The sequence below is a fragment of the Aulostomus chinensis genome, chromosome 21 (assembly GCF_037954235.1).
Source record: "Aulostomus chinensis isolate RoL2024-O1b breed Wild chromosome 21, RoL_Achi_v1.0, whole genome shotgun sequence".
NCBI lineage: Eukaryota > Metazoa > Chordata > Actinopteri > Syngnathiformes > Aulostomidae > Aulostomus > Aulostomus chinensis.
In genome coordinates this window covers 25,381,062-25,394,061 of record NC_141340.1, presented here as the reverse complement: position 1 = coordinate 25,394,061, position 13,000 = coordinate 25,381,062, and the positions used below count along the sequence as shown (strand labels likewise).

At 46.2% G+C, this 13,000-nt stretch overlaps 1 protein-coding gene across 8 annotated transcripts in view; it reads left to right on the top strand.

The window, feature by feature from the left end:
- The window catches only part of LOC147242114 (homeodomain-interacting protein kinase 2-like), a 34,312-nt gene extending 25,583 nt beyond the window's left edge, over positions 1–8,729 (top strand). For 6 of the 8 annotated variants that reach the window (XR_015111025.1, XR_015111024.1, XR_015111022.1 and 3 more), the window contains 8 exons: positions 5,951–6,142; positions 6,231–6,418; positions 6,677–6,797; positions 6,900–7,016; positions 7,133–7,195; positions 7,278–7,450; positions 7,557–8,273; positions 8,355–8,729. Coding sequence is in view for 1 of the 8 variants with exons in the window: in XM_086192024.1 (XP_086048150.1) it covers positions 5,951–6,142; positions 6,231–6,418; positions 6,677–6,797; positions 6,900–7,016; positions 7,133–7,195; positions 7,278–7,450; positions 7,557–7,680 (978 nt within the window). In the remaining 7 variants the exon portion in view is untranslated. Of the gene's footprint in view, positions 1–5,950; positions 6,143–6,169; positions 6,419–6,676; positions 6,798–6,899; positions 7,017–7,132; positions 7,196–7,277; positions 7,451–7,556 lie in introns of those variants that run through there. The other 2 variants (XM_086192024.1, XR_015111028.1) reach the window with 2 other exon arrangements.
- Positions 8,730–13,000: the final 4,271 nt, after the last annotated feature.

Here is a 13,000-nt window from a genome sequence, read left to right as displayed (position 1 = left end):
GCGTTTCAGTTGTGTGTGTGTGTGTATGTGAGAGCGTTTCAGTAGTGTGTGTGTGTGTATGTGAGAGCGTTTCAGTTGTGTGTTTGTGTGTATGTGAGAGCGTTTCAGGAGTGTGTGTGTATGTGAGAGCGTTTCAGTAGTGTTTGTGTGTATGTGAGAGCGTTTCAGTGTGGTGTGTGTATGTGAGAGTGTTTCAGTAGTGTGTGTATATATGTGAGAGCGTTTCAGTAGTGTGTGTATATGTATGTGAGAGAGTGTCAGCAGTGTTTGTGTGGATGTGAGAGTGTTTCAGTAGTGTGTGTGTGTATGAGAGAGCCTTTCAGTAGTGTGTGTGTATGTGAGAGCGATCCAGTTGTGTGTGTACGTGTGTGTATATGTGACAGCGTTTAAGTAGTGTGTGTGTATGAGAGAGCGTTTCAGTAGTGTGTGTTTGTATGTGAGAGCGTTTCAGGAGTGTGTATGTGAGAGAGCGTTTCAGTTGTGTCTGTGTGACAGCATTTCAGTTGTGTGTTTGTGTATGTGAGAGCGTTTCAGTAGTGTGTGTGTATGTATGTGAGAGCGTTTCAGGAGTGTGTGTATGTGAGAGCGTTTCAGTAGTGTGTGTGTGTGTATGTGAGAGCATTTCAGTAGTGTGTATGTGAGAGAGCGTTTCAGTTGTGTGTGTGTGTGTGAGAGAGCGTTTCAGTTGTGTGTATGTGAGAGAGCGTTTCAGTTGTGTGTTTGTGTGTGTGTGAGAGCGTTTCAGGAGTGTGTATGTGAGAGAGCGTTTCAGTTGTGTCTGTGTGAGAGCATTTCAGTTGTGTGTTTGTGTATGTGAGAGCGTTTCAGTAGTGTGTGTGTATGTATGTGAGAGCGTTTCAGGAGTGTGTGTATGTGAGAGCGTTTCAGTAGTGTGTGTGTATGTATGTGAGAGCGTTTCAGGAGTGTGTGTATGTGAGAGCGTTTCAGTTGTGTTTGTGTGTGTATGTGAGAGAGCGTTTCAGTTGTGTGTGTGTGTGTATGTGAGAGCGTTTCAGGAGTGTGTGTGTATGTGAGAGAGCGTTTCAGTTGTGTGTGTGTGGATGTGAGCGTTTCAGTTGTGTGTTTGTGTGTGTGTGTGTGTCTGTGTGTGTGTGTGTGAGAGCGTTTCAGTTGTGTGTGTGTATGAAAGAGCGTTTCAGTTGTGTGTGTGTGTGTATGTGAGAGCGTTTCAGTAGTGTGTGTGTGTGTATGTGAGAGCGTTTCAGTTGTGTGTTTGTGTGTATGTGAGAGCGTTTCAGGAGTGTGTGTGTATGTGAGAGCGTTTCAGTAGTGTTTGTGTGTATGTGAGAGCGTTTCAGTGTGGTGTGTGTATGTGAGAGTGTTTCAGTAGTGTGTGTATATATGTGAGAGCGTTTCAGTAGTGTGTGTATATGTATGTGAGAGAGTGTCAGCAGTGTTTGTGTGGATGTGAGAGTGTTTCAGTAGTGTGTGTGTGTATGAGAGAGCCTTTCAGTAGTGTGTGTGTATGTGAGAGCGATCCAGTTGTGTGTGTACGTGTGTGTATATGTGACAGCGTTTAAGTAGTGTGTGTGTATGAGAGAGCGTTTCAGTAGTGTGTGTTTGTATGTGAGAGCGTTTCAGGAGTGTGTATGTGAGAGAGCGTTTCAGTTGTGTCTGTGTGACAGCATTTCAGTTGTGTGTTTGTGTATGTGAGAGCGTTTCAGTAGTGTGTGTGTATGTATGTGAGAGCGTTTCAGGAGTGTGTGTATGTGAGAGCGTTTCAGTAGTGTGTGTGTGTGTATGTGAGAGCATTTCAGTAGTGTGTATGTGAGAGAGCGTTTCAGTTGTGTGTGTGTGTGTGAGAGAGCGTTTCAGTTGTGTGTATGTGAGAGAGCGTTTCAGTTGTGTGTTTGTGTGTGTGTGAGAGCGTTTCAGGAGTGTGTATGTGAGAGAGCGTTTCAGTTGTGTCTGTGTGAGAGCATTTCAGTTGTGTGTTTGTGTATGTGAGAGCGTTTCAGTAGTGTGTGTGTATGTATGTGAGAGCGTTTCAGGAGTGTGTGTATGTGAGAGCGTTTCAGTAGTGTGTGTGTATGTATGTGAGAGCGTTTCAGGAGTGTGTGTATGTGAGAGCGTTTCAGTTGTGTTTGTGTGTGTATGTGAGAGCATTTCAGTAGTGTGTATGTGAGAGAGCGTTTCAGTTGTGTGTGTGTGTGTATGTGAGAGCGTTTCAGGAGTGTGTGTGTATGTGAGAGAGCGTTTCAGTTGTGTGTGTGTGGATGTGAGCGTTTCAGTTGTGTGTTTGTGTGTGTGTGTGTGTCTGTGTGTGTGTGTGTGAGAGCGTTTCAGTTGTGTGTTTGTGTGTATGTGAGAGCGTTTCAGGAGTGTGTGTGTATGTGAGAGCGTTTCAGTAGTGTGTGTGTGTATGTGAGAGTGTTTCAGTAGTGTGTGTATATATGTGAGAGCGTTTCAGTTGTGTGTGTATGTGAGAGAGTGTCAGCAGTGTTTTTGTGGATGTGAGAGTGTTTCAGTAGTGTGTGTGTGTATGAGAGAGCCTTTCAGTAGTGTGTGTGTGTGTATGAGAGAGCCTTTCAGTAGTGTGTGTGTGTGTATGTGAGAGCGATCCAGTTGTGCGTGTACGTGTGTGTATATATGACAGCGTTTAAGTAGTGTGTGTGTATGAGAGAGCGTTTCAGTAGTGTGTGTTTGTATGTGAGAGCTTTTCAGGAGTGTGTGTGTGTATGTGAGAGCGTTTCAGTAGTGTGTTCGTGTGTGTATGTGAGAGCGTTTCAGTAGTGTGTGTATTTGAGAGCATTTCAGTAGTGTGTGTGTAGGTGAGAGCGTTTAAGTAGTGTGTGTATTTGAGAGCATTTCAGGAGTGTGTGTGTATGTGAGAGCGTTTCAGTAGTGTGTTCGTGTGTGTATGTGAGAGCGTTTCAGTAGTGTGTGTATTTGAGAGCATTTCAGTAGTGTGTGTGTAGGTGAGAGCGTTTCAGTAGTGTGTGTATTTGAGAGCATTTCAGTAGTGTGTGTGTAGGTGAGAGCGTTTAAGTAGTGTGTGTATCTGAGAGCGTTTCAGTAGTGTGTGTGTGTATCTGAGAGCATTTCAATAGTGTGTGTGTATGCCAGAGTGTTTCAATCGTGTGTGTGTGTAACTGAGAGTGTTTCAGTAGAGTGTGTATGTGAGAGTGTTTCAATAGTGTGTGTGTGTAACTGAGAGTGTTTCAGTTGTGTGTGTCTGTGAGAGTGTTTCAATCGTGTGTGTGTGTAACTGAGAGTGTTTCAGTAGAGTGTGTATGTGAGAGTGTTTCAGTAGTGTGTGTGTGTATTTGAGAGCATTTTAATTGTGTGTTTGTGTATGTGAGAGAGCGTTTCAGTTGTGTGTGTGTGTTTATGTGAGAGCGTTTCAGTAGTGTGTGTGTGTGTGTGTAATAGACAGCGTTTCAGTATTGTGTGTATGTGAGAGCGTTTCAGTAGTGTGTGTGTGTGTGTGTGTGTGTGAGAGCATTTCATTTGTATGTGTGTATGAGAGAGCGTTTCAGTAGTGTGTGTGTATGTGAGAGCGTTTCAGTCGTGTGTTTGTATGTGAGAGCGTTTCAGAAGTGTGTGTGTGTGTGTGTATGAGACAGCGTTTCAGGAGTGTGTGTGTGTATTTGAGAGCGTTTCAGTAGTGTGTGTGTATGTGAGAGAGTTTCAGTTGTGTCTGTATGTGAGAGAGTTTCAGTTGTGTGTGTGTATGTGAGAGCGTTTCAGTAGTGTGTGTATATGTGAGAGCGTTTCAGGAGTGTGTGTGTGTGTATGTGAGAGCATACATTTAAAGCATTAGCATAGGTTGTACGACCCTGCGTCTCTCAACAATGTCATTTTTTGCTCCTCTCTCTAGATAAGAGAGATGTGAGAGTTTTTCAGGAGTGTGTGTGTGTATATGAGAGTGTTTCAGTTGTGTGTATGTGTGTATGTGAGAGAATTTTAGGAGTGTGTGTGTATGTGAGAGAGCATTTCAGTTTTGTGTGTGTGTGTGTGTGAGAGCGTTTCAGGAGTGTGTGTGTATGTGAGACAGCATTTCAGTTTTGTGTGTGTGTGTGTGTGAGAGCGTTTCACTAGTGTGTGTATGTGTATGTGAGAGCGTTTCAGTAGTGTGTGTATATGTGAGAGCGTTTCAGGAGTGTGTGTGTGAATAAGAGAGTGTTTAAGTTGTGTTTGTGTGTGTATGTGAGAGCGTTTCAGTAGTGTGTTTGTGTGTATGTGAGAGAGCGTTTCAGTTGTGTGTGTGTGTATGTGAGAGCGTTTCAGTAGTTTGTGTGTGTATGAGAGAACGTTTCAGTAGTGTGTGTGTATATTTGAGAGCGTTTCAGTAGTGTGTGTGTATGTGAGAGTGTTTCAGTATTGTGTGTGTATGTGAGAGCGTTTCAGTAGTGTGTGTGTATGTGTGAGCATTTCAGTAGTGTGTGTGTGTGTATCTGAGAGCGTTTCAGTAGTGTGTGTGTGTATCTGAGAGCATTTCAATAGTGTGTGTGTATGCCAGAGTGTTTCAATCGTGTGTGTGTAACTGAGAGTGTTTCAGTAGAGTGTGTATGTGAGAGTGTTTCAGTAGTGTGTGTGTGTATTTGAGAGCATTTTAATTGTGTGTGTGTGTATGAAAGAGAACGTTTCAGTTGTGTGTGTGTGTTTATGTGAGAGCGTTTCAGTAGTGTGTGTGTGTATGTGAGAGCGTTTCAGTTGTGTGTTTGTGTATGTGAGAGCGTTTCAGTCCTATGTTTGTGTGTGTGAGAGCGTTTCAGGAGTGTGTGTGTATGTGAAAGCGTTTCAGTTGTGTGTGTGTGTATGTGAGAGCGTTTCAGTAGTGTGTATGTGTTTATGTGAGAGAGCGTTTCAGTAGTGTGTGTGTATGTGAGAGCGTTTCAATATTGTGTGTGTGTATATGTGAGAGAGTGTTTCAGTTGTGTGTGTGTGTTTATGTGAGAGCGTTTCAGTCGTGTGTGTGTGTGTGTATGAGACAGCGTTTCAGTATTGTGTGTGTATGTGAGAGGGTTTCAGTAGTGTGTGTGTGTGTGTGTGTGTATGAGACAGCGTTTCAGTATTGTGTGTGTATGTGAGAGGGTTTCAGTAGTGTGTGTGTGTGTGTGTGTGTGAGAGCATTTCATTTGTATGTGTGTATGAGAGAGCGTTTCAGTAGTGTGTGTTTGTATGTGAGAGAGTTTCAGTTGTGTCTGTATGAGACAGCGTTTCAGGAGTGTGTGTGTATGTAAGAGAGTTTCAGTAGAGTGTGTGTGTATGTGAGAGCGTTTCAGTTGTGTGTATGTGTGTATGTGAGAGCATTTAAGTAGTGTGTATGTGAGAGAGCGTTTCAGTTGTGTGTGTGTGTATGTGAGAGCATTTCAGGAGTGTGTGTGTATGTGAGACAGCATTTCAGTTTTGTGTGTGTGTGTGTGTGTTAGAGCGTTTCACTAGTGTGTGTATGTGTATGTGAGAGCGTTTCAGTATTGTGTATGTGTGAGCGTTTTAGTATTGTGTGTGTGTATTTGAGAGCGTTTCAGTTGTGTGTGTGTGTATGTGAGAGCGTTTCAGTTGTGTGTTTGTGTATGTGAGAGCGTTTCAGTCGTATGTTTGTGTGTATGTGAGAGCGTTTCAGGAGTGTGTGAGTATGTGAGAGCGTTTCAGTTGTGTGTGTGTGTGTATGTGAGAGCGTTTCAGTTGTGTGTGTGTGTGTATGTGAGAGCGTTTCAGGAGTGTGTATGTGTGTATGTGAGAGCGTTTCAGTAGTGTGTGTGTGTATGTGAGAGCGTTTCAGTAGTGTGTATGTGAGAGCGTTTCAGTAGTGTGTATGTGAGAGCGTTTCAGGAGTGTGTGAGTGAGAGCGTTTCAGTAGTGTGTATGTGAGAGCGTTTCAATATTGTGTATGTGTGTATGTGAGAGCATACATTTAAAGCATTAGCATAGGTTGTACGACCCTGCGTCTCTCAACAATGTCATTTTTTGCTCCTCTCTCTAGATAACCATGGCAAAGGCAATGAGTGTCCTTGACCAGGACAGGACAAATTTGGTCAAGGACATTGAGCATTTTGAAGTTGGAGAAAACGCCTATCTATCATCTGAGAGGCTGGATAGGAACCTATATGAATTGTTAGAAGACAGAAACTTCCAGCCACTAAACCTTCATGAGATACGACCGATAGCACAGCAGGTAAGAATGTCAAGCTTTTCTATTGACTGGTCCAGGAATTATACCGACCTTCACCTTGGTCTCATACGTTTCCTCCTTTTTCCTGCAGCTCCTGACAGCTTTAGACACACTAAAGTCAATGGGAATAATTCATTCTGACTTAAAACTGGACAACGTCATGTTAGTGGACCATGAAAAGACACCCTTCAAAGTCAAGATCATTGACTCTGGCCTGTCCTTCTTTACGAGCGAGGCTAATAGCAAACACGGTCAGATCATCCAGCCCTTGGCAATACGGTAAGATCCCTCTGCAAGGCCCCTCTTGTCACATGCTCTTCACAATCCATTAAAAGTTGTTCCAATGTTCCACACACATGCTGACTTTGTGAAAAGTCAAAGTCGACTTTACTGTCAAGTGTACTGTACGTGCATGACATACAGCACAGATGAAATTTCACGGTGCAAACAGGCAATAAACCAACATAAAAATAGTAGCAGGCAATACACAACCCAAAACACAATAAACAATGCCCTCAACTTGTTCTTTACCAACAGTGCCCCTGAAGTCCTTTTGGGACTCCCTGTGTCCGAGGCCATAGATATGTGGTCTCTCGGCTGCCTGTTGTTTCAACTGTTCACCGCCCGTCGCCTGTTTCCAAGGGACAAGTTCCAGATTGTAAGTAGCGAAGACCTCATGACATCCCACTGCAGAAAACATATCCCAAGTCATTTAGGGAGGTAAAGTAGGACATTGGCTGATACAAATTTCTCTCTCCAGATCAGGTCCATGGTGGACGTCTTTGGCCAGCCACCTGACCACCTACTCAACGCCGGGAAACACACCCAGATGTACTTTGAGTACTGTGAACACTTACAACCGAAATGGAGGTTGAAGGTATTTGAACTTCTTCTGTCCTTTCCAGATGTGTTCATTTAGGCAGGAACTATTTGAAATGATTCAAACCTTTAGGAGAAAGTATCTAACGTGTTTTGTTGCTGTCGACCATGTAGGATTACACTTTAGGGACTACAAACTGGAAAGGGCTACTCCAGTACCTGGACGCGCTGATGACAGTAAGTGGTCCATTTGCATTAATACAAGTTTGCTCTCCTGCTGATAGAAGGATGCTGACAAACACAATCTTTGCAAACTCAGTTCCCCTCAGAGACAGACAACAAAGCGGAGTTGGAGGATCGAGCTGCCTTCATCGACCTCCTGAAGGCTCTCCTGGAATTGGACCCAGACAAGAGGATCACACCTCAGGAGGCTCTCCATCATCCATTTATAAAAATGGTCCATCTGATGGTGAAACCAGACGGGGGCCAGTAGTAAGTACCTGAGTTTCTGGTATCAGTAGAGTTGAGCAGACACCTGAACAGGTGAATTCAATGACTGACAGAGTCATTCATCGTCATGTTTTTTGTTTTTTTCCAGTACGAAAGACAGTCTAGAGAAAATGCAGATGAGCCAGGGGGATGCCCCCGCTGAGCCCAAGAAGGGGCTGTTGCAAAGAGTCCAATTTTCTTTGGCAAAATATGCAGACATGCTGTTCTGTTGACACACAAAATCTGGTGTAGGCAAAAGTTCTTCTTTCACTGGTGTAGAAGACGTTTCCCCACTTATCCGAGAGGCTTCTTCCGTTCTAAAGGAAGGTGAGGAAAGCCAGGTATTTAACCAGTTGGGGGATCACCTGGGGGCTTGGCCAGAATGTCATTAGCGCCCTCATCAGCCTGGTGTGTGGCTCATGGAGAATACAAGGTCAAAGTTAATGTCAACTTCATTGCCAGATACACTGTACGTGCATGCCCCCTCATGGAAGCAACATTGAGGACACACCTATGCACCTTGCCAGGGGCTGCAGGAAAGCCAAAAATGAGGGAGAGCCACTGGGGGCCGTGGCCCTCATGCAAATGGACCTAGTTGGCGCAACTGTCCTTGTTCAGAGAGGACGGAGACATTGACCTTCCCCCAAAGGACACCCACCAGGGCACCGTTCCAGGGGCCGCAGGAAGGCCAAAAACAAGGAGGAGCCTTTGGAGGCCATGTCCCTCATGCTAATGAGCCTCCCTGGCACAGGAGACATTCTCAGAGGACAGAGACAGTGCCCCTCCCCTGAGGACACACATCAATACCCCGTGTAAGAACACAAAGGTAAAGTCCAAATCTTTTTTACTGAAATCTGGGTGACCAAATGTTATGGTTGTAACTTGAAACATTGTATTTTCTTTGTAGCCTGTGGCTTTGGACCATCCAGGGGCCAAAGCTCTGTGGGGCCGCCTGAATAAGGATCAGCGTAACTAGCGGGATCATGACATCAGCAGTGAGATGCGGGAGTCCCACCAGAGCGTGAGAGACCCTGTCCAGCCCTTGTCCCTGGTAGCTGGCCAAAGAAGATCCTCAGGAGTTCGTTCCAGTGCGGAGACACTGAGCCTTTTGGCAGAGGGGCAGAAACCACTGAGCTCAATCAAACAACTTTGTGTCAAAGTAGTGGCGCCTCTCTGCCAACACTTGTGTTCATGTTCTCTCCACCTTTTTTGTTTTTTAATGGAAAATTGATCATGTTCATTATTTTTTTAATTCCCTGTGCAAATAAAAACTAATGATCAATGAAGACCAAAGGTTGTGTTTTTAATTTTCCAAATAAAAGAAATGACCCAAACCTGCTCAACTGAAATGATTGATAGTTATTGTTTGAATTGTGTGAGTTTATGTGTTCATCATCCAGCAGCTCCAGATAACGGACGCCTCAAAGTGCAGTAGCTGGCTCGTAATCCTTAAAAGGAATAAGCAGAAGACAATGGATGGTGTTTGTGTGTGTGTGTGTGTGTGTATACATATATACAGTATATTTATATATATATATATATACTGTATATATTTATCGTTTGTGTGTATATGTGTGTGTATATACAGATGTGTGTGCGTGACAGATTAATGTGTATCTGCTATGAAATATATTGATTCTCTATAAATGCTTTTCTATTGTTGTGTTTATATTCAGTGTTTGCAAAATACCTATCATACACCACATGTTTCTTGTATCAGAATATTCCATTAATTTATTGGTAATCCCACCTTGAATGCATATAAAATGTAATGGCGACCCCACGGCTCGTCGGCGCTAACAGGCAGTAGCGGTAGATGCAGGGTCTCCTCTTTACTATGTCTGTGATCGGCCCTGCCATGGACCGGTGACCCTCTGGTCAGAGGCTCCCAGTGGTTGAGGGAACTCCCTCCACCATCAAGCAGGAATCAGCAGATCAAGCAGCTGAGATCAAGTGTCTGGAGCAGGTCACCTCGGAGCAGCAACTCCAAATCCAGGAGCTCCACAACCTCAACAACAGCATGAGGAGTGAGATACAGGAGCTGGGGAAAACAGTTGAATCAGAATCGCTCCCGATGGTCGAGAAGTGCTGCCATCGTGTAGATGCCTTGGAGAAAACCGTGAACCGTCTGAGAGACAGGATGTGGAGGTACCCTAAACCGGAGGAACTGAGTTGCTCTGACCGGCAGACTGCTGTAGAGTCGGCCATACTCAACTTGGAAAAAGGGATCGAGTGTCTGCAAGTTCGTGTTGCAGCCCTGGAGGAGGGAAAGGTGGACCGGGCTCAGCTGGAACACCTCAGAGAGCTCATTCATGACCGTGAACACATGGAAAAGTCTGAGGCAGTTTCTTCAGCCAAAGCCTATAAAGAGCTTCAAGAACAAATAAATGACCTCTGCAACTCTGTGGAGGAACTGGAGAAGCAGCTGATGGCTGAAATTGCTTTAAGTGAAGAAAAAATGAGACAGCAACGCCATCAAGATGAGGACGTGGGTCAAGTGAATCACTCAAAGAGCAACATTTTCAACCTTGAATTCCAGTGGGAAAATCTACATGAGACTGACAAGCGTCTGCAAAACGACAGCAGAGAGCAACAGGCCGACATCGACAACCTGTACAAGACAATGAACCAGCTGGAGAAGAAAAAGGCAGACAAGCGGGTCGTGGAGAGTCAGATTAAAGCAGAAAAACAGGCGCTGGAAGGGAAAGTGAGTCATGAGCTTGACTCCTTGGCAGAGCAGCTCAAAAACGTGTCTCTTGAGGCGGCCACCAGAGATCAGCAGATGCACAAGGTCATTGACAATTTGTCATCGGAGCTGACGAGTCAGTTGGACTCTGTGAAGAAGCAGCAGGAGGATCGTTGGAAGACAATCCAGAAGAAGCTGCAGGCTCAGGAAGCACCAGAGAAAGTGGTTGCCGCTGGGATCAAGAAACAACTGAAATGCCTTTCATGCGACCGACCAGTTGCCATGCCTGTTCCCAAGCCCACCTCAGAGCTCCCCTCAGCCAGTAGACCCCCCCCCCCAGTGCAAGCTCATCCACTCCCGTGCCCTCCACACCCCAAAGCCCAATCAAAGCCAGGTCGTCCCTGACACACAGGCACCCAAAATCAAGAGTGCTGTGACCGGTCAGCACGCTGGCATGAAGCAGCCTGCCAAGAAGAAGATGGAACCCTCGCCTCAGCCCATACAGTCTAGAAAAGTGAGAAATGGGACTGTTCACCAAAGACACGGAAAGGTTGCCATCCTCGGAACAGACGGGCGTATTTACAAAGGTTCTTGAATACACAGGTCAAAGCAGACGTCTGTCCCCATGGATCCTGGATCTGCTCCACCTTCCTGCCTACTTCCATGCTCTCATGAGCTCAGTGAATTCAGGCGTTCTAAATATTCCCCGCTCAACTGTTACTGGTTTTATCACAGAGTGGAAGCAACTGGGAACAACAGCAACTCAGCCTCAAAGTGGTTGGCCAAAATCACAGAGTGAAGTCAGCACACGCTGAGGCGCAGTGCACAGAGGTTGCTAACGTTCTCTGAAGTCCATTGCTACAGACAGGTTACCCTAATGGGAGGGGAAAAGAATCGACGGTGGATGGAGCCCTTGACCTTGAATCCCAGCAGAAAAACAGGCGTTGGAAGGGAAAGTGAGTCATGAGCTTGACTCCTTGGCAGGGCAGCTCAAAAATGTGTCTCTTGAGAGGGCCACCAGAGGTCAGCAGATGCACAAGCAGTGCTGCACACTTGGTGACTTTCTCACTCAATCTGGCGACTTTCCAACTCTCCATGGCGACTTTTTTGTGTCAAAAGTGACTCGCGACAAATCCAGCGACTTTTCCTGGTGTTATTGGAGACTTCTCTGATATTTGGAGACTTACGTAAAATCACATATCTGTGTTCCGCAACTCATGTTCTCAGCGAGCAGTGGGCTCTTCCTGCTCCGCCCGAAAGTCGTCACACACAGGCGATCACCGCCTCCAGCGTTGCGGTAGTTGGCAGCTGTAGTCAGGAGAGGAGCAGAGACCCTCAACCCTCTTCGTCCAGGCAGCAAATGAATCGCGCATGCGCAAAGCCGCCGAGGAGTGGGCTTGGATGGCGGGATGTTAAATAAACGTAAAGGTTCATTCATTTCATTTTTTGTCACCAAATCACTGCATTATACAGTTTTATATACAGTATGTATATTATATATATTATATAAACATGTGATAAAACATATTTAGTTTCTTCAACACTTTTTGTCTCGACTGCGAAGTCTCTCCTGCAGCATCCAATGCGATCACGTGCACATTATGCAAATTAGGTGATGGCGTCATTTAGCGACGTCCTGCGACTTTCCTTCCTGAGGAGTTGGCAACAATGAAGCCAACTTTCCGAGGTGGCATTTTTCACCTCACATCTCGTGGCTGCGTGCTGCTGCCTCGGGCTGAAGTCTGCACAGGTAAGTTTTAAACAGCCTTTCAGTTTGCCTACCAGCCCGGCATCGGCGTGGAGGACGCCATCATCTACCTCCTCCACTCATCGCTGGAACACCCGGAGAAGGCTGGAAGCACTGTGAGGATCATGTTCTTTGATTTCTCCAGTGCCTTCAACACCATCCAGCCCATCCTGCTGGGGGACAAGCTGCAGCATGCTGGAGTGGACCACCACCTTACGACTTGGATTACGGACTACCTCACCAACCGACCACAGTATGTGAGGGCACAGGGCTGTGAGTTGGACATGCTTCTCTGCAGCACTGGGGCGCCGCAGGGGACTGTCCTGGCTCCGTTCCTGTTCACCCTCTACACCTCGGACTTCACCTACAGCTCTCCATCCTGCCACCTCCAGAAGTTCTCTGATGACTCTGCGATCGTCGGCCTCATTACTGACGGAGATGATCGGGAGTACAGGGGACTGATGGAGGACTTTGTGGACTGGTTCCTGCAAAACCACCTCCAGATCAACCCGGGGAAGACTAAGGAGCTGGTTGTGGATTTCTGCAGGAAACAACATTCTCCACCTGCACCAGTGAACATCCAGGGTTCAAACATAGAGAGGGTCACCTCCTACAAGTACCTTGGTGTTCACCTGAACAATAAACTGGACTGGTCACACAACACGGACGCCCTGATCAGGAAGGGGCAGAGCCGGCTCTTCCTGCTCAGAAAACTGAGGTCTTTTGGAGTGTAGGGGTCACTCCTTAAGACCTTTTATGACTCTGTAGTGGCCTCAGCCATCCACTTTGGCATCGCCTGCTGATCAGGCAGCATCTCAGCCCGGGACAGAGAGAGATTGGACCGGCTGGTCAAGAGGGCCAGCTCTGTCTTGGGCTGCTCCCTGGACACTCTGGAGGAGGTGGGCAACAGGAGGATGCTGGCTAAGATCACAGCAATGAAGGACAGACCCTCCCACCCCCTCCAGGCCACTCTGACAGAACTGAGCAGCTCCTTCAGCCAGAGACTGTTACACCCGCGCTGCAAGAAGGAGAGGTACCGCCGCTCATTCCTGCCCACTGCTGTCAGGCTGTTTAACAGTCACACCTGAACTCTGGACTCCATTAGGCCAGACATACCTTT